We start from the raw sequence: 25129 nt of genomic DNA on the forward strand, positions 1-25129 counted from the left end.
CCCATTCAAATGGTTTTACTATTTTACCAAATGCCAATATTCTTCCTGTATGTCATAGTTGGCTAATTAGCTGAGTTAACTTTCTGACTGATATATGGCCACATGCACAATGGTACATATCACAGTATCACAGTATCACAGTATGTTTGGGATTATATAGATACAGTGGCTATAACTTATACTATCAAATAAAAAGTGAGGGCATTCTGTTTACCCTCTACTACTCTACTTACTCATAGCCATTTACAAAATACCATAATTGCCAGATTAAATAGTCAGTAGAAGTATATGTTTAAGTTATTATAGCTGATTAATCATATGCCGGGTTATCAAGAGATGTTCTTAGTGAAATATTCTTCTCTGAAATAGAAGTGAAGTAAAAAAGAGACTTCAAACAGATTTCCTACATTTTCTCAGTAGTTTCAAGTAAAAAATAAATTAGCTACAAGGTGAACTAAAGAGCTGACTTAGCACAAAGTGCAATCACATTTTTCAAGTAATACTAACATCACCGGAAAGGTTTACCATCTCATCCTGTCATTAACAAATAAATGGGCTTTTACAAAATGAGAAAGTTTAAGCCAATGGTTTTGGATAGTATTCATGGCAGTGCTGAAAGAAGTGGCTGACATTACTGTGAGGTTACCATCACATTGCCATCTATGACAAACTGTGTTCAGCACAGGTGTGTGAGTCCTAGAAACAGGCATTCTCAGAGAGCCACCTTTATGGAAGAGGAGGCAGAGGTGGCAATTAGTAAATTAGGGGAAAGAACATAATACTTATGGCATCCAGCCTTTTAGATATTGTAATAGAAAACATTCCCTTCCTCTGCCTCTATAGTACATGAATGCTCAGTGGTGTCCTGGGGATACTGCTGTCAGGCTGTGCATAAACACAACAAATATAACTACAGCTTTTGTCTCTGTTGTATCCTTTTGTTTATTTCTTTATTACTAATCTAAAAGGAAAATACTAATGGGGAAAAAAACCACAAACAATTCACATTCACCTCCATCGGCTCTTGCAAGTCCTGAAAGACTTTAAAACACACAAAAAAGTGTGTTTTGCCATATTCTTTCCAATGTCATTGCCTTCTTACTGATCAAAGAAGTAATGCTGGTTTTAACTAAGCATTCTTGGCTGGCTAAACCAATATTTGGAATCCCTCCATGCGATATTGTATTGAACAAAAATAGGCAGATAGAGGACTCACTCATGTGAAAACCTGTTCTTCAGGTAACTGCAAAATGTTGGGCACCACTGTAGCATTCAGTTCTAAGGGTCTTGTTTTTTATCCATCAAAGCTGAAAGCAAAATTTTCACTGACTTGACTAGAACTGGACTGGCAATAACTGATGTGGACAGAGAAAACAAAGACAACATGGAAAGCAACTAACATTGATTCCACCTCCTGCCAAACCTATTGAATCAGAAATCAAAAGTGTAAATTTCCAACTAGTTCCGTCCAGCTCTACTCATGTAATTTATATTCCTTTTAGTAGAAAGTTAAAATTACCATTTAAAGTATTGATTATTGCACCTTTTTCCTGAATGAAATTCACTGTGTCAAAGTGACCGCTCAAACAGCAGTTGTAAAAAGCTTTATTTCATATTTCAGTGCTAAAATAGAGAATGACCTGCAAAGGTCCCTTCTTACTCTGTTCCACAGCCTCCAGGAAAATGAGGCGAAAGTAAGTAAACTGAAATTCAGCCTCCTGTATAAATTTAGAAAGCCTGTCAGTGAGGAAAGCCTGCTTGCCTCATTCCCAGATTCTTCCATGCTTGCAGGGTTCTGGTGCAACCAACAGTGACATTACTCTCAGTGAAGTATCTGAAAATGTTACCAGACATGTTTTAGAATGCATAGCTTGTGCCCGGTAGGCAACTACCCAGCAAAAATCAGTGACTGATGAAGCAGAATTCACAAAAACCTGAACTTAGCAGTTTTCTTAGAAGAAAAAGTCTGCAATCAAGAACCCTATTTCTTGCTCTGACCAGATTGAGAGTCTGCTGTACTGAGATGCAAAACCGGAGTACAAGAAAAACACGTAGAAGAAGGAATAATAATTATTATAAGCACATCTGTTTCTCAGTTCTGTGGAATTCAAACCCACAAATGCCTATTCATGTAGCTTCTTCACTGCTTAAAGTCATCAGTCAAAAATAAACATTCAGAGAGAAACAGAGAGACAAAACTGGCTATCTGGGAAGGAACTAATTCTCTAATATTCAGGCTGTTCTGATGCTAAGTCATCATGCTGCCTTTTGTGGACAGAATTTGTGTCTGTTATCTCAGTCATGCTGACAAGTCACTCACAGGTATCTACCTCCACTCACTAACATTCAGCATATAATCTACTATCAGAAATATGGAAAAGACTTGGTGGGAAATGTTAACTTCCCACCAGAAGTGAACTTTTGCTCTGTGTACACACTCGCTATTAAAACCTTCATTTAGCAACAGAAGCAAAAATACTTCTTTATTCGCATGTAAAATGCCCCTTGGAAGTGTCACTGGAAAAGTACCACTTCAGATCTGTCAGACATTTTATTACCCGAAGGATGACATCTTAACCTGAGGTGTAAAATATAGATGAATTGGAATTCAGATGACTTGAGACCTAGCAAAAAGGAGAGTGGAAAGCTTCCCAGAGAGATTCCACAGGGAGAAGTCTGATTTATTTAATACAGAATATGACAAAAAGATATTCATATCCCAAGTTTTAATAAGTTTATAGTTGACAGGAGGAACGGAAGACAGCCTCGAGCAGCAGCTAATATACAGAAAAAGGTGTTAACTAGGAGAGTTAGAAGAGGAAAAAATGGAGCTCCAAGCAGATTAATTCAATTTAATTGCAGAAGATTTAGGACACTGTGAAAACTTCTCTGTTAAGATACTATGGCTCAAAGGAGATGTTGTCTTTTTTCAGTGACTTATCATTTGCATTATGAAGTAAAAACCAAGGGATCTTATAGAGTATATTATATTTAAATTGAGCAGAGAATAACTAGATATGTAAGGTCAGAGCTGTCTATGAAAGGACAACAAGTGAGAAAGTAAGCAGATGATAAATCAAGAGATTATTTTAGAATCTGCCACTGTGAAAACTTTACCGTTTCTCAAGAGGCAGAGAAATTCTTTTCTATATTGAAACAGGGATTCAGGGCTTGCTGTTAAAAACATTAGAAATCCATTAGCTAATTCCTCAGGAGTGTTATGTTGAATGTCACTTTGTTTCTTTGAACAAAGCAACACTCTTCATGTTTGTTAATGGGCTACCAATTTTACCCATGTTGAAAGCTTCAGAAGAAGTTTGATTTTGTTAAGAAGGAATTTGGATTAAGTTGCTGAAGCAGGTAGATGTAACTATGTGGAAGAAAAGGAGATAACTGAGGCATGGGCTGTGGCTTAACCCTCCACTAAACAGTATTTGCATGTGGCTTTGGGATAAGTTTCATAACAGATTTTCTGACAAAGACAGATGTAGGAGTGTGACATTTTCCAGTTTTTGATTTCTTCTGACCTCAAGAAAGAAGATATTAACTTGTAAAAGCTTATAAATAAATACAACTTCATCAACAATTTATTATCTTAATTGCAAGACCACAAATTCTGAGTATGTTCTCAGGGTAAACAGGTAACATATACTAAAATTAAATCTTTTAAAACTGTAGCAGAGTATCAGAATCCTTTGATATGCAAAACTACATTGGAAATCTGCTTTTAAAAAGTTCTTAAAGAAAGCAAGAACACTTCTTTCTTCCAACTTCTCAGCCTAGCATTGCTTCCATCAATCCCTTGGGTAAACCCAGCAATTTCCAAGATGACGGCCTGAATTCCATGATGCCAAAAGCAGAATTTAAAACTATATGGAGCAGTAAAGATAAATCTCTTGACTGTTTTCTGAATTTCTCTCCTATGCTGGGACATACACAATTGTGAAGATATTAATCATAGTTTACTCTGCAGAGAAAAAGTCAATAGGATATTTGACTCTTGATTTATACACAAGCTTTAAGTATTTCACCTGTGTAATTCTGCAGTCAGTATCTTATTTCTTCTAATTAAATCTTTATTTCAGCTTTCCGTGAGCCTGATTTTCCTCTTACTAACAGCAAGTTTATTAATATAACTCTCATCAATCAAATGGTAGTAGTCTAAATAACATAAGAAAAGCCAAAATCAAGGCTATTGACTGTGTACAACAGCTTTGCCAGTCTGTTCACAGCTAAATAGCACTTACTGAAGACTTAACAAAATGCTGGGCAAGGAAGGGAAGGAATTTTTTATTGTTTAGAGACCTGTTTTGAAGGAATAACTGGCAAGATCATGAAAAAAAGGAAGGGAAAAGACAAAAAAGCTCAGTAAGCAAAAATGAGGCAGTAAGTATAAAAACAACGACTAATCATCTTTGTCCCTTTCATATGTACTATAAACTGAAAGCTAAACTGCATATTAACATGAAATATTCTACTGTACTCAAAAATTGTGTTATGAGCAAAAGACTATACACCTTATCGATATAGTAGAAAAATTATTACTTTTTTTACTGGCTCTTTACTGCCTCTACCATTCACCAAGCTGAAGCCCAGGACATGTCAGGGACAACTCGTTTGGCCACTTTTAAACAAGCTACAGCCAGGTCTAGTAAAACCTGAGATTCTGCTTTGCCAGGTCAGCACAAAGTGTGTTGCCTTTTACTAGTAGTGCAAAAATCACATGTATTAGACTACAGTATATCTAATTATCCCTGGTTCTTTTCAGCACATTAAAAAAAATATATAAAATTTTCCTAATACAGATGCATTTAAATGCTTTAATCAGATGCAGAGATGAGGCAGAGGTTTGAAAGTGACTGCAGGCATAAAAGGAGCAGCAAGATAAATGGAAACTAACATTAAAGAAGAAAATAAAATGTGTTTTTGCAAAACAAGAAGTTACCTACAGAAAGCTTTCCAGGAACTGCTAATGATAACATCAAGTACCTGCGAGTTTTCAGAAGTAGCAAAAATAGAATGAAAAAGGGAATTAAGGCATGCTGGACAGTAGGAATGTCTCAGGCTGAAGATAATTTTGAACTCCAAACAATGAGTGAAGAACCTTCAGATATACAAAACCATAATAATAATAATAATAATGAAAAATATTATATTTATTTTAAATATTCCAAGAATGAAGTACTGAGATGATTTATTGTTCCAATAAGGATAAAGAAGATTGATTAAGAAGCTGAGAGAAGTTCATAAAGAATTGAATATAGTGAAATCTCTAGTGGTTGGGACAAGCAGCTAAATAAATGAAGGAACAGTTAAATGCCGTCCAGAAGACCAAAGGATAACATTAAATAAGACGTAATAGCTCTTGCTAACACTGTGAAAATATTATCCCTGACAAAACCAGAACAGATAACAGAAGACAGCAGAGAAGGATCTTTGGGAGACAAAGAAAACTGTTAAGAACAGACTGCCCAATGACAACTCTCAATTTTAAATGCAAAGCAATGTCTGCTTCATGATTCCCATGAACTGCCTACTATTGATCCGAATGTTTTCTCTCAGCATGCTATGTAAACCTCTCATAGTCATTGTATTTACATAGAAGTTGAAGTTTTTCTATTCATGCTTTCTATTTGACCACCTTAGAGTATCATATCCCTTTATTCACTATATAAAATAGAAAAAGTAGAATCAGTTGGCAGAAAAAATTAAGTAGAAACCTATTTCTGATTTCTCAAATTAGTAGCAGCTCACTCTTCTTAACAGTCAATTGATTCTGCTTGCTGATCATTTTGGTTTTTTGCCTCTAAACCTTACAGCTGTCTACGAAACTTTTTACAATGTCCTGTAAACTATTCACCCTACTGACTCTATAGGTAAGTAGTAAACACTGGTCCATGTACTTTACGGGACTAGAAGTGCAGCTCCTTTAACTCTGCCTTCTATGTGTTCTTTAATTTTTATTTTTGTAAAGTGTCATCAAAATATTTAAAACAACAGCTGCCTTTCTCTCTTAAACAAAATGCTCAAATAAATTAGGTATGAAAACTATGTAAAAAAAAAAAATCTTTTTCACATACTGTCTGATCCCTCCTTCCAGGTGTCACAAGGCACTTCATAAAGTAGTTCAATAAGGAGGTCTGCAGTGCCCAGCTACCAGTGAGAAAGGTGGGAATTTAGCTATATTTGATATGTTGGTAATTTATCTGAACACTACTCATGGTAAGTTAGAGCTCCCTGAGTCAGTACATGTAGCTTTAAGGTGTTCAGAGAATATTATGACACTGAAAACCAGATAAAACAGAATTCTGTTCCACACCAGTATTTTCAGCATAGAGATGAGCAGGAATAAACTCTGCCACCTGCATATCAGCCTATAGTTTTCTCATGTAATTCCTGCCAGTCAGTTCAACTATTATTTCTACAGCCAGAGCTAGACTATGACCCAGAATGAACTGCCAATGCACCCATGTTAACACGGAAAGCTGACATTAAAAACTGCTGAAGTAAGGTAGTAAATTATGAGAGGTGTGTAGAACAAGGACTAAGAGACTTTAGCTTCCTCCAGTGAAAATATGCTATTACAGGTAATAGGCATAAGTATAGCAAAGCTATAAAATACAAACCACACCTGAATCTAGGCTGTAATTTTAGTTAGCCTAATTCTTTGCAATAACCAAGGCGCGTAACTCCCAGCAGACAGAAGGCTAATTTGTACCCCACGTATGTAGTTACACAGAAGGCTGCACACCTGACTACAAAACACACTGCTTTGCAGCTGGAAGTAAAAAGAAACAGTGAAAAAGTGTGCATATTGTATTTGTAGGACCACAATAGTCAGAAATCCTTGTGCCAAAGGCAGACCGCTTTTACTTCTAAGTGTACCTACAAAGTTTATCTGCTGACATCTGCTAATTCTCTGCACAAGAAGGTCAGTGCAATTATTTGCCATACAGCAGCAGCTTTCCCTGCAGATACAATATTTTGCTTTCTTGTGTTCACACTGACAATTCACTTCACAGGCACTGAAGTGCCTGTTGCAACAAAAGTAGCAACAGAGTATGAAAATAAACCAAAGCTTTCCTGGGACAGCTATGCAAATAAAGGAAGTCCACACAATGATAAATCAAACAATAAATGCATTTTTATTATGGTACAAATTGTAATAACAAAAGAAAGAACTAACTCTAAGATATTCAAACTGTAGTATGACTGTACCGGATTGAATGGAGCGTAAGAACAGCATGATGGCTATGAAAATGAATGGCTGTATGTTATTCTTGGGCAAAACTGATCATACAGGCTAAAATTATTTACTCTGAAGGATATTCAATTCAGAATATTTCATAAGAAAGTCGGAATATGTATACTCTAGTTTTACATTGCAATAGCTGGGGAGTCTTTTTGTTGTGAGTGAAAGTTTGGAGAAAGTAGATAGCAAATTAAAATTTTTCATCTGTTTCTACTTACCAGAATATGAACGTAAGGGAATCTGAAAATGGTTTTCTATCAAGATATACACTGAGCAAAAGTAGTGGCAGGTTGGTGAAATTTTTATTTCTCATAATATTTAGCTAATAGGTATTGAAATATTCCTTGGACCAAAAAGGCACAAGGAAGCTCATGAACAGGTATCACAGGTAGCCACTGTTCTCTGTAAACTGGGATTTGTAGTAAGCAGAGATAAGGAAGAAAGAATGAGAGCAATAATTTCATGTATTTCCTAATCAGGACGCACTAGCACCTTAACAAAACATTCTTGTTCATGACCCTGCTGTATTACCAAAACTTTACTTAACTCTTTCATGAGTGTATTTATATAACAAAGACAATGAATTGCTAACTTGTAGTCTTTGGTATTGATTTTTTGTGCTAAAAAAAAAAAATTGTAATGATGGAAGGAGTGTCCTGGTTTTGTTTAAAAGATGACCAGTTTTCTTTTAGTGACTTTTCCTTTCAGCTAAGTTCTTCTAAGTAACTGCGTTTTTCTGAAGTTGGTTGAGTGTTTTTCAGACACTGATCACTCTGGAGCTGATAAAAGTGGGAATGGTATGCAGAAAAGGCCCAGATGTATCCTTATTGCTATGGCAGACAAGGTTGCTGATAAATTCTGTATGTCACATAAGTGAGGGTGGTGTACTCCCAGGGAGAGGTGGATGGAACAGGTGACAAAAATTGACCAGCTAGATATTCTATGCCCATCCACATCATACACCCTATAAAAGTGGGAGGTGATGAGGGTCTTGCTCTCTTCATCCATGGCCGGCATCTGAAGAGGACCCTGCCTGTTGTGCCTGTGATCCAAGGCCTGGTTCCAGACCCTGCATCCCTGAATCCTGTTCCCATCTACTGCTGAATCCAGTCCAGGACTTCCAGGTGCCGGCCCTGCAGCCGCCGGCATGATGCCAGCTCTGCCACAACTGTGCTACACTGGAAAATTCAGTATTGGTTTTGTATATTTTGCATTATTTCCTCTCTTAGTATTACTAGTAAAGAACTTTTTCAACTGGTAAGTCTCCCGTTTCCTCCTATTCCCTTTCCTTAGTGGGGAGGATGGGAGGTTAACAGAGAGTATCTGCCACAGTTTATTGTTACCCTGCAATAAACGGTGACAGAGATACTATTTTTTTCCACAAAAACATTTTCATTTTACAAAACAGGTAAATTCCAATTTTTAGTTGTTATTATTCATATTTTATTCAGTTCTATCTTTAAAATTAATTTCATTTCATGCTTGGCTCTATTTCACTACTAGGGTAAAAAGAGAAAAGTCGCAAAAATGTCCACTTGCCAAATGAAATATTACTTCCCTCTTAATGTATGTTTTCTCATTAAAAAAAGCATTTTTAATTTTTTATTACATTTCCTTAATTCTGTGTTTATATGACTATGTAGACTATATATTTTCAAATAGAAACTGAATAGTAGACATAAAAACACTGTCATTCATTCAGAGCTATACCACTGTATCAATCCTGTTGATGAAAACTGAAATACCTCCAACATTAAATTCGCAAAAAACGTTAACCACAGATGACTTCGGGCAAAAAACGTGACCCTATTTTGACTAAGAAACTAGGTTGTCATATCTGCTACTTCAAATGATCACTGTTTTTTTTCTGTTTTCTATGTGGAGTTATTACAGATCCATTTGCAAGCAGCCCTGTACTTTCCAACACATGATTTGGTCATGACTTTGCTGAGAAAAACTGTTAATTGACATGATGTAGCTATCACCATAATTGCTACAGCTCATCCAGAAATGCCCAGAAAGAATCCAGACTGAAATATAATTTATCAAAATGGAAGTATCAAGCAACTTTAAAGCGCTGGTCAACTAACACCAACACGCGCTGTTTCTTCCAGAAACAAATCAAATCCTATACTTTTTACTCATTATTTTCCAAAACCTCCTTAGGTACTGAAAGCTCTAGTACTTCTCCAACATGAGTCTACAGCATACCTAGAGAACACTGCAGTATTTTTCATGCCAGCTTTGTGATTAAAACATTTTTTTTTTTTTAGGAAGTAACAGAAACAGCCTAATTATTAGGCTACTCTCAGCAAGGGAGCACCCTCCTCTTTTGAAACCAAGTATTTTTTGCAGAGAAGACTGGAAGACAGATAGAAGAAATCAAAAAAACAAGCAATGCTGCCTCATAGATAAGGGATTATATGTTTTCTGGGTTTCACTGCAGAATAAGAACATTTCTGTCTTCTTTAATTTAACAACTGTTTCAATATTCTTCTGCTTCTTACTCAATGAAACACACAATAAATGATTTAATATAGTTGCAATTTAAATTTTAAATTGTGTAAAACAACTGTTATAATTTTTAGGTCCATGATGCTTTTAGTCAATACCAACAAAAATGATACCAATTATAAAAAGAACCACTTACCTGATGAGATGTCTATTCGGTTCTTCTTCACTAGGGTGACATTGATATGGACACTGACTTTGCCATCATTTATGTCAATCTCAACATTCCCCAGATCATCTGCGAAGTTGCTGAAGACAAGAAGTCCATTGGGGTTCCAGGTTCGGAAAAGGAAACTGACTGAAAACAGATCTTGGCTCGGACGACCAGGAACCTCAAGGTAACTGGTGGCATTGAAAAAGACAGGCACTGCATGTGGCTCCACACAAGAAAAACTTAAGTTTCCCTAAGTAAAACACACACACACACACACACAAGGAAAAAAAAAAAAAACAAACAAAAAAAAACAAACAACAAAAAAAGTAAGATTCCACTAAATTCATAGCTACCTCTAGAAAAGTATTCTAGGTTTTATTCAACCTAGAGTCTACTGTGATCAATGCAAGTTGTATCTAAAAATGTGTTATTAATTTTATCATTATTGTTACAATTACAGTGTTGTTGCTGATATTTCTGTCTTGTCTAGCAGTGGCACCATTATATTTTGTACTGTACATACACACAATAAGAGGTAGTTTTTGCCCTGAAGAGTTATAGTCTAAGATAAAGCTTAGATGAAAGCATTAATATTTCCAGTTCGAAGATGAAGAAATGAATCACAGAAAAACATAGGCTTGTTTGTTGTCATGAAGAAGTGTATAACAGAGCAGTCATTCATCCTTTAATAAAAAAGAAAAACAACTTTCCAAATACCCTTATATCAATGTGTCAATCAATACAATACACAAGGTTGTGAAAGAATGATGTATAATATCTCATGAAGAGCTAGCCTCTCTGTTATGTTTCCTACTGGATAATATTAGATAAGCTAACACTTGCTTTCATGAAACAGAGCAGTGGCTGATCATGAACAATGCCTAATATTTGCAGTCATTAATTTTCTCTAGAAAAGAAATTCCAGTTTTCACACTGTAAAATTTTACTCTTTTGGAAACTGAAAAAAATCCAGTCAAGCTTAATAATTTCTAAGGCTTTAAAATTTATCCATAAACAAGACTTGAATTAGGGACATGGATTTTTCACTCTGATTCTCATGTCATGTTTCATGAAAGACCACAATGGTATTATGATTTGTTTTCTTAGAAATTGTAAATAATTTGTAGGAATCTCTATCCAGAACTGACATTTTAATGCATCAATTCAAATATAACAGGAAAATTTCCTCTGATGAAGAATTCCTCTAATATGTGGCAGGGTGGATCCTGTTCTATGGTTAGGTTTTGGGATGCACTGTGACAGATGGATAGTCTGTGGCAAATTCAGTTCAATTTGGGAAGGAAAAATTTTGTCTGACATAGTATGGAAATTATTACTATGACCAATATAGGAATTGCTTTAATATTTATTTGTACATTAAAAAAATACCAAAGATTGAACAATATTTTCAGATATACCTAGATGTTTAGAGATGAGGTTCACCTAAGCACTGTTCAGAATCCCAATAGGAGTCAGTCATCATCCTTATCACATAAGTACTTTTAAACTCCATACTACTGACTTCCTGATGTAAGCTTTTATGTCATATAAGTTTGTATTCATAGTGTATAAATGCATCTGAAAGTTCATCTTGAGAGAAGTTAGAGAATTTGAAAGCAATTTAGGAACTTTGTGTCTGAAAATATGTGGGAGGAAAGTCCTAAATTGTTGTGGGTTTTTTTTAAGTAATTATTTTCAATTGGATATAGGCTAGATGATGTCAATAAGGAAGCAAGATGTAGCAGTCGGTTACCAATGTCCAAACCTACCACATTTTAGAAGAACAACACATCAGAAAACACCTTATCTGTGCCATAGGCAGATACCACCTGTGTGGCAGATCGAGTTTTTTTATATTGTATTTCCATGGCAAAACTAAATGAATGAAAATAATAGTTTCCTGAGCACTCAGACAGATTCTTATATTACTCTGCGTTCCTACAGTGTCAGAAGTTATACTGCCTCACTGCCTACCTGTGTAGGCGAGTAGAACTAGCAGTAACTAGACTGCTAGTTGGAAGCCCCCACCATCACTTAAGAAACACTGATGTTTCCAATACTCTTGAACTAGCAAAGAGATTTCTTTATGCTGATCTCCTAAAAGATTTGTTCTTATCTTTGTGATAAAATGTCAGCTTTACAAACCGTGTTCTTTTCATACACCCACATTCTACAGAAAATGAAAAATATCTAAGGATTTAAGAAAATACTTAGGAACTATAGAAAGCTTTTAAATTACAGTGTGAAGGAGAGAAATTACAAGTACATTCTGAGTAAAGGTAAAAAGGCAAAGGGTTTCCCTTCTGCCGCTAAACTGCTTGGCTATTCTGGGCTTTTTGCTCTATAAGTTTTATTTTTACGTTTTCAGCCAGCTGAGCATTAACTCAAAATATTTAAGTCATTTGTTTGAACAATTTTAGTCAGAACAGTTCCAAGTGTGCTACAGAATACTTTTGGTTAAATCACAAACTTTACATACAGAAAAAAAAAAGCTGGAGAGTGGCTGAAATACCCTTTGTTACCCTTGGTTAACATTCTTGGTGTAATAGTCACCCTATGAATTAGAAACAACTTAGGTTACGTAGTTAAGGCAGTCCTGTGGTGACACTGAGGGCAACAGCATTTTGTAAGAGCTGACACCTCATGATTCAGTCACAGATGCCAATTAACTAGTGCACAGAAAGCATTTTGCTAGATTTTCTCAAGATTTTCTCTTGATGCCTTGTTACTGTGAGGGAAGTAACAACTTCTTCATAACAAGGAGGCTTTCAAATCAAAAAGACACTCTCCTGATATCCTGATGTATGGGATACTTGCACATATAGCACCTATTAATGTTAATGGCACTGAATGCATTTGCATCCTTTTTCACACTAGTGAATGCATTTATCATGAACACCCTAAATGCATAAAAGATTTCTTGAAGAAGTAACATGCAATTCTAATTTCTCTGCTAGTTAGTATTTTCCCTACTGAGCCACTGAGATTAATCTGAAACTGGATTATCAATTCCCTCTATGACTGTAATTCACAAAATGACTCCTCAGCCCATCTGATACAGATTGCTCACTAGGTCTAGGTCAAGAGTTCGAGCTAATTATAGAATCATTAATCTGCTGCTTCTCTATATAATAGCATCCCTGTTTTTCAAAAAGAAAGAGATCCTTTTCTATAGATTCAGAGTGACTTGCTGAATAGTCCTCTGGGCAATGACATCTGGAAAACAAACATAGTGTGCATTTATACTGAAACTGTTGGTCTTACTAGATATTTTTTCGTACTACATTGAAATGGAAATGGTGAAAACATCTTAATTTGGGAAGCTTGAGCTTTGTATATGATCTTTCACCTTGTTGAAAATTAGCTTCACGTTTACTTCTTATAAATCAATTTTGCCTATCCACATTCAGATGTTATCCCTTGTGGAAACACTACTGGGTCATAAAACCTTTCCCAACTAATAGAGCTACCAGCTGCATGCATAGCTTTCAAAAGAGAATTAATGACTTTATTAAGACTGCAATACCTGTTAAATCAGGATGGATCATATAGTACAGGCAATGTACTGTATGCCAATGCTTATCATCTTATTTCAGAATTTTTCTTATTACTTATCCTTAAGATTAACATAATGTTTGCTTAATATAAACCATTTAAAGAAAACACTCATCTTAAGTTTGTATATGATTACACTCAGTAATACATGGCATAGGAGCTACAGAAGTGGGTGGAGCATAGACCTATGGGATGTAAGGATGGAGAGCAGTATTCATAATTCTCCTCAGCATTTTTCAGTTACAAATTTTAAAACTGGAGAGAGTGTTCTTCGGAAAATGAACCCAATTAGTCTTCACATTGCTTGTCCTTAATATACATTTGGGTAGGAAAATTTGATGAAGTGACTAAATTCCTAACCCCCAATTTCCCTGAACAACTTGTTAGCAGCATACTCTAGTCTCTTCTCACTGGTGGTGCAAGGGTCAACACTCTTCAGTTATGCAATATAATGAAAGTCCTACAATGCTTGTTATATTTTAGTAGAAAACGTAAAAGATGGACAGGAGGATTGTTTACACGTGTATTTCCTGTTTCTATTGTAGTCCTGAGTCAAGTTGCATACAAGAGTTAGCATCTACAGTGCTAGTTACTGCCAACTCTTGTTTGCAACTCGGTTCAGGAGAAAAGTAGACACTTTAATTCTTTGTCTCAGCTGTCCTTTTCTTCCTGACTCAACCTTTCGGATATCTTTATAATTTCCTTCATTGATCTTCTATGAGGCTCCACTAACAAGAGCAACAATAACTGGTCAAGACCATCTGACTCATTCTCTCCAAAGAGCTGTCTCCATCTTTTGTATCACAAAGGACTGCTCAACTTTTTTCCCCTTTATTCTGACCCTTTAAGTCTAAAAGAAATATACTATTGCAGTGAGTGTTGGCCTTTATTTAAATTAAAAATACTTTTAAATTGTCTTTACATTCTTACTCTTCAATAAATTGAAGATCTGCTTGATGGTGGTGACTTGCTCATAACACCTATGTAAATGAGACCTATTTTTTTTTTAAACTTTAATTTTATTTAGAGACAAATTGAAATCATCATCTTACTATAATCTTTGATTGTCTGGGCCTCCTCATTCTGTACATTTAACTTGTGAACTCCCTTTCACTGTGTGCCTTTTGAAATTTAATTACCCGTATCTAAGAATATTTTTTTGTCTGTACCATACCTCTTTAATATCCATCTTTCCTGCATTCCTCCCCGACTCCCTTATGATACATCTCATCACCACACTGATTACTTTGTTTGTGTTCCACTTCATTACATTTTGTCTGTCTTGCCTTTTTGGGTAACACACAGTTTAGGGCAGGGTGTGCCTACCGTAATGGATTTCTACAGGATCTCCTACAATGGAGCTTTGACCCTTGTTGGATTGCTTTAGTGCCATCATCATAAACATGATTAGCAACAGAGTCTATTTTTCATGCTAAGTCAGACTAAAAACTAGGAGGAAAAAAGCTTTTGTAAGAAATGTAAAAATCCATGTTGATGTAGTTAGAGTAAAATTGATTTTGCTTTTGAAAAGCTGACCCAATTTAAGTAATTCTACTGAAAAAAAAAAGGTCACATATTTTTATAGTCATTCTCAGAACTGGAAATCAACAGAATCATCAAATTAAGCTAGCAAGCTATAGCCTCTTGATGCAGCACTAACACTTCCAAAGCTTCCTCTGTGGATTTTACTTTCATGTTACAGGCAACAGAGTTTTAAAGACAAACAAAGGAAAAAAACAAACAAAAACCAGAGAGGAGAGTTTACAGAGACTTCACAGTCCTGCTACCTATGCCACACTTTTGAAAGGATAGGATTTGCACTACAGAAACCTCTTAAGTAACACTTCTGTTCAGGAGGAAGCTTTAAGAATATATCCTACTAACTTGCAGTGGACTGGACTGCGTAAAATTGAAAGATTGCTCCTGTGCAGAGATCAATGTTTGAAAATCATGGTTACATTACAAGCTTAAAATGCACTGCAGGCAGGAAATCACAGGCAATTTGGGAAAAAAAAAAAAAGTCAAAGATTCAAGAGTTCATGCTCTTTGCCTTTGACAACACTGAAGAAATTAATGTATAGAAAAGGTTGTATATAACAGGCTGTATTACTGAATTTGTATAGGCAAATGATTCTGCGAAATGTCACATATCCAGAATTATCCTTCATATTTTCTTATTACTTTGACCATTTAGCCATATTGTTAATACAGTTATATGGAACTTCAGTATTACTATCTAAGCAGTAATCAAATTATAATCAATTCTTTGCAATACATCATTGCTGCATATATTAAATTTTACTCTTTATTACATAAAGAGAAAAGCAATAGTGGAACCATACATATTATTAGCAGGACTTTGTGAAGGCTGTAAAGTTGTGCAGCAGAAATCCTTAAACAACTTATTCAGACCATCTCAATCTCATGGCAATAATACATTTATTTCATACCCACGTTGCATTTGCATGCCAGTGAGCAATTTTAGGAACATTTAGAGCCTTAAAAATACAGTAATTAAAGTTCATTCTTTCTTAATCACCCTGTCCATAAAGCTGCAAGTTTGAACATGAAAGTAACTATGAATACTTAAGCAAGATAAAAGATAGAATAAAATGTTAATAAGTTCTGTAATGTTAATATGCTAAATAATGATTTTTGAATATCTTGAGGCTTTTCAGAGCTACCAGAACAGCATGCAGAAGCATTCACTTGCAATGACTTTTGCACTCCAGCAAACTAACTGGCTCTGCAGGGATGGAATATACCAGGATTTAAAGCCACGAGAAAACTGTAATTGATTTAATAATAAATCTTGTCTGTGCTAGTTTTGGACTACTATAATTTGGGAGGAAAGGAAAGCAGTACATATAGGTTTAAATGATTTTCTTTCAAAAAGTATTTATCTGATATTGAAGGTTAATTTTGGAAAGATGAAACAGAACCCCAGAAGTAAAATGCTCAAAAATAGCAATAATAAAGAGTCACAAAGCTACATGCAATAAGATCTTTGGGTATGTGATAATTTTTTTGTGTGTTCTGTATAATTCCAGTATATCACAAGAAGATCAGCTACACACACTCACAAACCTTTTATTCTCCTTTGGGAGGAGCAGAAGTTTAGATGATCATTAAATGATGCTCTTACCACATTAGAAGGTTCCAATTTCTTCCTCTTGGCAAGGTCAGTGATATTATTGCCATTGTAGTTGATGCTTTCCATGCAGCCTTTGAAATTTTTCCTACTGTTAGAACTTGGCTTCCCAGAAAAAGGCATGCCTCCAAAGGTTATCTTTGAATGAAACAGAAAATGGTAGATAGTTACTGGAGGGCAAATACTTTCAAACAAATTTGCTGTAGATGTATTTGCTTTCTTTGAACACTGAAAAATGGCAAATGAGAGAGCTGGCAACACTGCTAACAGAAAATAAGCACTGCAAGAGCAGGAAAAAAATCTGTAAGGAATTTGTGCGAGCAAATATTTATGGTAGTAAATCCCAAGTATTATTATAATTGTCCAAATAGTGAGAACACATACAACACAGTTGTTCATATATGGATTGCTCTTCTGATTGCTACTGAACAGTATGTATCTCAAACCAAGAACTTGGAATAAATGTCCACCCCACTATTTTTCTAAACAAGAGCAGATATAAAATTAGTCGGATAATCTGATTCAAATAAGCCACTCAGCTCTAACTGTGTGTCAGAGCTCAGACTACAACACAGCAGCTGTGGGCTCCGATGTGATGCACTTGTTTCCTTTAACGCTTATGTATCTACTTTATCCAGAAGAATTTTACAGAATCACATAACTAAAGTTTTTATCCCCTGTTAGATAAAAGAACCTTCCACTATTGAGAACATGCTCTTATCACGTAGTTATAGTCAAGGAGGAGTTACCACATGAGTTAGCAGGCCAAATCAGCTCCATAGAGAACATGAAAACAACCACCACAAGGAGGCAGCCATCAAGCTCAAATAGGAATTGGTTTTCCCTTAATGCTGAATTCCATTACCAACACTGGGTTATCCAGCATCACTAGTGCTAAAAAATGAAGAAAAACAAATATTTTACTAACTAAAAATGTTCATCTCTTGTGAAGTCTCTCCCGGTCACTCCGCAGAGACTGTACAGGTCTCTACTGCATCAGGGTCTCTTCTGAAATGTTTCAAGTGAATAAACGCTACATGTTTTCACTAATATTTTGCAGACCAAATCTGAAGAATTAGAGACTCATGAGATCAGTCCCTGCAATCTATGTTAAGTATTTATATCCAACAGACAATGGCATAAAAAGTAATGACACTTAGCTTCTCTGCCCCATGAATGCTCATAAAAATGCCTACTTGTAATCTGCTTCTGAGATTTGGCAGAGCCAAGCATTTATATATAATTCATTGTTAATTCCATTTGTTATTACTGAGAGCAAGAAAATGCAGCTCTAGGGACACATTTTCCATTTTAAAAGCGTGTTAGATATCACTTCCTATCCCAAAGAGGAGGCTTTGATTTGGCACATAAGACGAACTAAAGCTATACAGCTGAAAACCAAAATCTTTATAAAGAACACATACCAGTTATGTAAAGGTGTTTTGCGGGACACATCCTCGGGTATTTTAAATTGACATAACTTGACTTTAGAGAAGATACAGCACTTTATATGAACTGAGGAATATGACAGTAATAATCTTAATGGCTGTCAAACATTCTTCTGCATGTTATAGTCATGTGTTTGGACAAGAGAAAATGCAAAGTATTTGGAAAAAAAAAAAAAGGAGAAAAATTGCAAAAAACACATACCATGACAGAAGAGTTAAAAGGGACTCACAGGATTTTTTTCTTTTTAATCTTGAAAATGCAATCAGAACTCATTTTTATTCCTCTTTTGTGCTTAACTTTTCTGAAAGAGATTAACCTAGAAACTTCTATGAAAAATGGTTTTGATTCTTTCAGGTTTATCCACTGTGATTAATTTACCACAAGGGCAACACATTTAAATTTAGTCTGTGATGACTAAAACCAAAACCAGTGAGGAAGGGAAAGAGGTTAAGGCTCTTGCATTTATATGAACCACAGAAATATGTATCCACACACACTTGAATAAGTTTCATTAAACACAAGGGATTCATGTACATGGAGACTGAAACTTATCTTTGAGAACTGTCAGAAGAGAGCAAGGTGAATCTCCTCTTACTAGGGGTAGATTTGTTGTATGCAATGTATTTATTATGTAAACATGCTACACATACATATATATATTTATATAAATGTGTGAATCACCCAACTCTGGCTTATGGCATTCAGCCTTTTTCTGTGGTTAACTCACTTGAAAATTTTTAATAAAATCTATTTCATGTGAGTTTTCAGTAGCTCAATTCAGATCTTCGGTGCTCGATGAGTAATAGAGGTACAGGCAAATTTGCTCACTATTTTGCCATTATAACTGCTACCAAAGAAGTCATCCATAAAGATTTGCTGGAATGTAAGTAAATATTCATTTCAACAACATTTACAATCATAAGTATATTTTTCAAACATTCATATCATATTCTTAATCAAAATATTGTTTAAAAATATCGATACACAAGTTAATTCAAACTTTTCTACATTACATCGTTTTCATTCCTTCTCACTGTTTAAAAAAGTTGCAAGGATGGAAATACATGTATTTGGCTGAGGCAACCAAATTGATTCTCACTAGAAACAGTAAGGAGTGCAAGAAAATCATTATACAAAGTTTGTAATAACCAATGTGCTGAAGAGGAAATGAACAAGTTCATAAAAGCAGAAACCAGAGTGTAATCAAAAAACAAATCCATGTTTAATTACTACCAACACTTGTGTGCATTAACCTGACTGATTAAATAGAAGTTTTCTTAGAACTTTCCTAACTTTTTATTGCCTCTTTATAAAAAGAAGCTATTGATGCCATATTTGTAAAAATATAACTACTTACGTAATACAAGAAAGATCAAGATTCATATTAATGAAAAGGTGCTAATGTGTTTCCCTTGCTAAAAATATTGTCACCAGAGAATGAGGCTTTTCAGTTCAAGTGCAAAATTATCACCTGAATGGAATAACATTGTACGATTTTTTAAAATCTACTTTCTGCTTACAGCAACTGGTTTTACAGATTTAAAAGTAGTGTATTTTTAGCTTGCTGAATAACATAGAACTCACATTTTAAAACAAAAGGCTGAGATGACTTTTACACCAAATGGGATCTGGCAGACTAATGACAGGAAACTTAATTTACACCTAAGAGAGAGTGTTGGAAAGAAAATTTCAGGAAATATAGGGGAAAAATAATCTCAACAGATGTACAAAAAAGTACCAAAACATCTCATATTATATAAGTTTTCTTTTCTCTTCTTATTGGACTTCTCTTTCTAAAGCAAATTTGAATGGAAACAAACAAATTTCACTGTCTACCTCATAATCCAGGTCCAGGTAATCAAATTCTCCATTGGTTCTGAAGTGCTGCATGCGTCTGTCCAGGGTGAGATTGATGTTTCTCCCGTGGCGCTCTATAAGGATGGAGTGCCAGTGGTGATCATCTAAGAGGCTGCCTGTCATCACAGATGTGTGGCCATAAATAGAGCCAAGCTGGTTGCTGCCTAAAATGAGATTAGAAACAATAGCAATTCTCACCTCATACCAGTTAGGCAAACATTTTCTGCTTGCTCCGTCAATATTTCAACCGAATCATATCAGACACACAGTAAGCTGAAGGAAGTCAATCTGCTGTGAAGCTAAGATCTGCCCAGTCAAGGGTTGCTGCCACAAATAAAAAATAGCTAGATCAAATACATCTGGTCAGTGAATGTTATAAATAGTTATTTGTAACAGAAGTTATTTGGAGGCAAACCAGAGAAGTAATACCTACTTTCAGCTGTAACGTTGTTTTCACCTAGGAGTCTCCTGTGTTTTCGTCCCTACCCTATAGAAATGAAAAGCTGTAACCTTTCCTGGGATGGACTTTTGGTCAGGTCCTGAGCTGCCCTGGAATTATACTGATTTACAACTGTTGAGGAGGACATGGTGCTTGATAATAGACTTGGTAACAAAACCTTGTTTTTGTCTGATAACAGCAAACACCTAAATGAGTTCTACACTTCAGAGCCAGGCTCTTCTTGGTGACAACCAATGGTAGGACAAGGGGTAATGGGTTCAAATTGGAACACAAGAGGTTCCACTTAAATTTGAAAAGAAACTTCTTCATGGTGAGGGTAACAGAACACTGGAACAGGCTGCCCAGGGAGGTTGTGGAGTCTCCTACTCTGGAGACATTCAAAACCCCCCTGGACACATTCCTTTGTAGCCTCTTCTAAGTGTTCCTGCTCTGGCAGGGGTATTGGACTAGATGATCTTTCGAGGTCCCTTCCAATCCCTAACATTCTGTGATTCTGTGATACACTCTGCCAGTATAGCTATACCAGTGAGTATACAGGAAAAGGCTCAATGCAGACTGAGCTGATGGCAGCAATAAGTGTCTTCTTCTAACAGAGCTTATTGCGTTCTTTCCTCCTGCGGTAACCTTCCCATTCTGGAAGCCAAACTACTACCAAGAGTACAGTTTTGCAGTCATCTGCTGTATTTTAAAGTGGCCTTTGCCAGTGCAGCTATGTTGGTCAGCGATCACGTCTCAGACAAACGTGAGTTTTTCATAATAAAGTACTTCATAAATCAGGTCACTTATGATCCTGTAGTCTTTCACTGGGAGGGAAAAAAGAGGCGGGAACTAGTGTAACATACATGGGACTCCATCATGAGATTACCTGATAAACAGGTATGTCTTCTTTCCTTTCCTAGCCCTACTTCTCAAATTCCAGAAAAGCTGCTGAACCTCAACTTCATGAGGTCTGTAGCTTCAAAGAATGATACCTTTTTCGCTACAAGGTTTCTAAGGATGACCTTTAATTGTCTTGCACTGATGACAGGGTCCTTCTCTCACAGAAATCCACAGCTGAGGAAAATACAATTCTAACAAGGCTTTTTTTTTTGTTTGTGGCAAGTTTATAATATCAATCTATTGATTATATTGTTTTTCTGTGTGATATTATTTTCGTGGTATCTCACACAGAGTAAAAAGGAAGGAATAGAACAGAAAAAAATAAACCGAAACCAACACCAAAATAAAATAAAATCAAACCAACGCAACACCCCCCCCCCAAGTATGAAAAGGGAATGAATAACATTTTCATAAAACAATCTGATCATGTGGCCTATTATATCACTAGGGGAAAAAAGCATGTAATATTTGGCTTAAAATTTCTTCTGGGGAGTTAAATAGCACACAGAGCTAAACAATCAAAGCATACCTAAATTCAAATTTAGAACAAGTTTGGCTTTCTTCAGTTCCAAGGTGATATAGTCCCCTTGCTGTCCTTCTCCATGGAAGAGTACACCTTCACTTTCAGACGTTTTAAATTTCAGAGAGATGACATCTTTCAATGTTTTCATTTTCTTGTTCCTGAATCTGTATGGTAACACTACGTGGCCATCAAAATTGATAACATCGGCCCCTAAAGGAAAAAACAACATTGTTGTTAAGTGACTATATATTCCTGTGGCCACTGGAAAAACAGACATGCCATATGTAGATTGTACTTGAACAGAATAAAAAATGTGCAAGTGTGATATGCACTGTAAATACATTTTATCTTGGTCACGATTTAATACTATAAAAAGTAGGAACCAGGCAGAGCATAAATTTAATCCATAGGATATAAAAAAGCAGATTTGGGGGACAAATACTATGACTGTACACAACATCTTTTGGTTTCTCTAAAATAAAGTTGCTGCCATGCACACTTTTGTAATTATAGTTGAAAATGGAGGACTTCTGAGTGATCATTGAGAATTAATTTGATACCTCTTTAAAATCCAGTATAGGTATCTCTGAGCACTGTAAACAGCAAAACACGAGCCCAAAACAAATTTCCAAGTAATTTTATAAGATTCCTCAAACTGTATGTAAACCACAGGCATAAGCCTTCTCTAGTTCAGTTTTATACTGAAATCTTGGGTAAGTTATGACCTCAACTAGTTTTGAGAAGAAAAAAAAAAGTTCTGTGATTTGGGCTAATTTTTGTTTCCAGGTTTGGTTTTATTCAAAATCTGGGAAGAAAACTGAAGGATGCAATCATTTTAATCTAAAGTCAATCCAATATTCAGACAAACATCACATAATGACGCTACAAATTTTCACGCTGTCTTATTTTTATGACTTAATCTCTAAAGAATGAGCAACAATTTTCCACAATTTTCTGGAGGCTAGATCCACAGTAAAAATAGCCACAGAACATAATTCCATTCAACAGACATACTTCAGAGATCAGTAAAAATTGTAAATAGATAATGATTTCTAAAAATTTATACACATTTGTTTAAGAAATCCCCTTTGTATGAGGATCTATGATAATTCACAAGTGCCTTAACTACTATGCCTATAAGCATTTCATCCCCACTATTCACAACTGACAATTTAAATAGCCAATAAGCAAAACTCTTAAAAAGGAATTAATGGAAAACTGTTCATATTTGGAAAAAAAGAGTATTTCCCACCTATATTCTTCAAAAACATTCACAATTTTTATTGGCATACCATATTCGTAACAGCCATTTAACGCTTTGAATGAAATGAAGGACGGTATTTTATCATTGTTCAACAATAGCTAATTTCTGCCTACTGTGGGCTTCTACTCAGTGACTGTTCACAACTTTTAAAGATTTCTAACTTGCTTTTGCTATTATGGTGGGAAGTAATTTAAACATTGCAGACCCCATCAAAATACAGAAACAATATCACTCTTGTGTAATTAACACAGAAGAATCTTTTAAAACTCCATTAAACCATTACATTAAAACACTATGCCTAAATAACTGAATACATTTCAATTTGAATTTATACGGCCTACATTAGCTGATTACACAAAACCCTGTTGCTTTTGTTCTTATAACATATGTCAAACACATGTTTAAAAATGCTAACTTTCAACTAAGCTCTGAAATAATATTTTACATCCTGATTCAGAGAAGAGCCTCAACAAACATGTACATCCATCCTTCTCTTGAGAATTTAGGAACCACCAAAGTGGTCTACAGAGTCAAGTTTTGCTACTGCTGTGTCCTCAACTGCTATCAAAGGACTGGTTATGTACAGCATCTGTCTAGGTTGCTTTTTCACATTCTATGATTCCCATAAATGGCTTTCACAATGACATAAGAGCTAACTGAGTGTTAAAGAAGAGCATTCAATCAAGCTTCATGAAGTTTATCATTTATTTTCTAGAAAAAAAGTCTGTAAAACCATATCCAGTATTTCAGAAATCATTTCTGTTTCATTGTTCAGTCAAAAAAATCCACAACCCATCTTGTGTTCATTAAATAGAACACACCCAATTGAGACTGAGATTGCAGTCATGTTGATTAAATGCCTATTCATATATCCTTACATCATTGAGCACAGCATGTTTTCAAATATGAAGACCAACACATTATGCTTCCATCATTCAGGATTTTCCCCACAAATAAGTAAGATAATAAATAGTTCTCTACTACTTCCAGGTCATCTGCTCTGCTGACACAATGATCCTCTGCATGCTGATGAAGTATGTGATCTGTTTCTGGTTGATATAACCATTTGTCCTTTGTACATCTTTAATAAATATATATGTATAATGACAATATGATCATTAGCCTCAGTTAACACAAAATGTTGACTCTCTAGGGATTATTACAAATTGTAGTAGTTAAAGACTTTGCTACCTTGCAGAAGTCCAGACTGATATGGGGGAAGCATGGCAGTGGACAGTTGACCTATAGGCCCACCTAATTTATACTGAAGAAAAAATTATGGATCTCAGTGCAGCATGGATCGTCAGAAATTGTGATTTTTACCTTCACAATGCTCCTGCTTTTTAAGCTTAAGAGTTATATAGAATCATATGCTGAGTCTTCCATAGCATTCTTTCACCCCTGATTACCAGGCTATAAATAATCCATGCCATCAATATCTTCCATTCTTGCCATTAGTTGCATCACATAACTGGAAGCACCAGTTCTAGACTCTTCTTGCCATTAGAAAGAAGAGGGGCAGGTAGACAGAAGTTATTTACACAATAATCATGTAGTCTCTGTTCATCTCTGTTTCTGATTAGACAACGAACTAAGATACTCAGACCCAAGGATGTTAGGTATTTGTTAGCAGGCAAACTCTGCAATGAAACAGATTACAACCATATAACTTGAAACTACTCTCAAATCTTCTTAAACTTGCAAAGACTTCTGATGAAATTATAAACTCTGACCCCCATATTGCTTATGCAAGCTAAATAGTGAGGAGGGAGACTTTATGCAGTGTATAAAACACGAGGACTACAAATTGACTGCAATCTTCCATCTTTATGAGTATATAATCTATAAATCATGTATATAAGAATGCAGCAATATATATCAGAAATATCACTTTTCTTTCTAAAACACACCTTACAATACACATTCCAATAATAAATACTTATTAAGCTCTAAGCAAAACTACAACTCTCAGCCTGCTCTGGTTTTTCTGAATTAAAAACATCCAGGAATGTGAATCAGCTCAAAATTAAAAATCAGAATGGCATGTTGTACTTGCTATGCAAGAAATCCATTA

General features: G+C 35.4%; 1 protein-coding gene across 2 annotated transcripts in view; it reads right to left on the reverse strand.

Moving 5' to 3' along the window:
• CNTNAP2 (contactin associated protein 2) overlaps positions 1-25129 on the reverse strand; it is a 1148794-nt gene that overhangs the window by 593271 nt on the left and 530394 nt on the right. For both annotated transcript variants that reach the window (XM_065830092.2, XM_071804698.1), the window contains exons 5-8: positions 21798-22001; positions 19909-20093; positions 16618-16761; positions 9903-10167 (exon numbers count right to left, since the gene is read on the reverse strand). In XM_065830092.2, the coding sequence (XP_065686164.1) occupies positions 9903-10167; positions 16618-16761; positions 19909-20093; positions 21798-22001 (798 nt within the window). The remainder of the gene's footprint in view (positions 1-9902; positions 10168-16617; positions 16762-19908; positions 20094-21797; positions 22002-25129) is intronic.

The sequence above is a fragment of the Patagioenas fasciata genome, chromosome 2, assembly GCF_037038585.1.
Source record: "Patagioenas fasciata isolate bPatFas1 chromosome 2, bPatFas1.hap1, whole genome shotgun sequence".
NCBI classification, from domain to species: Eukaryota; Metazoa; Chordata; class Aves; order Columbiformes; family Columbidae; genus Patagioenas; species Patagioenas fasciata.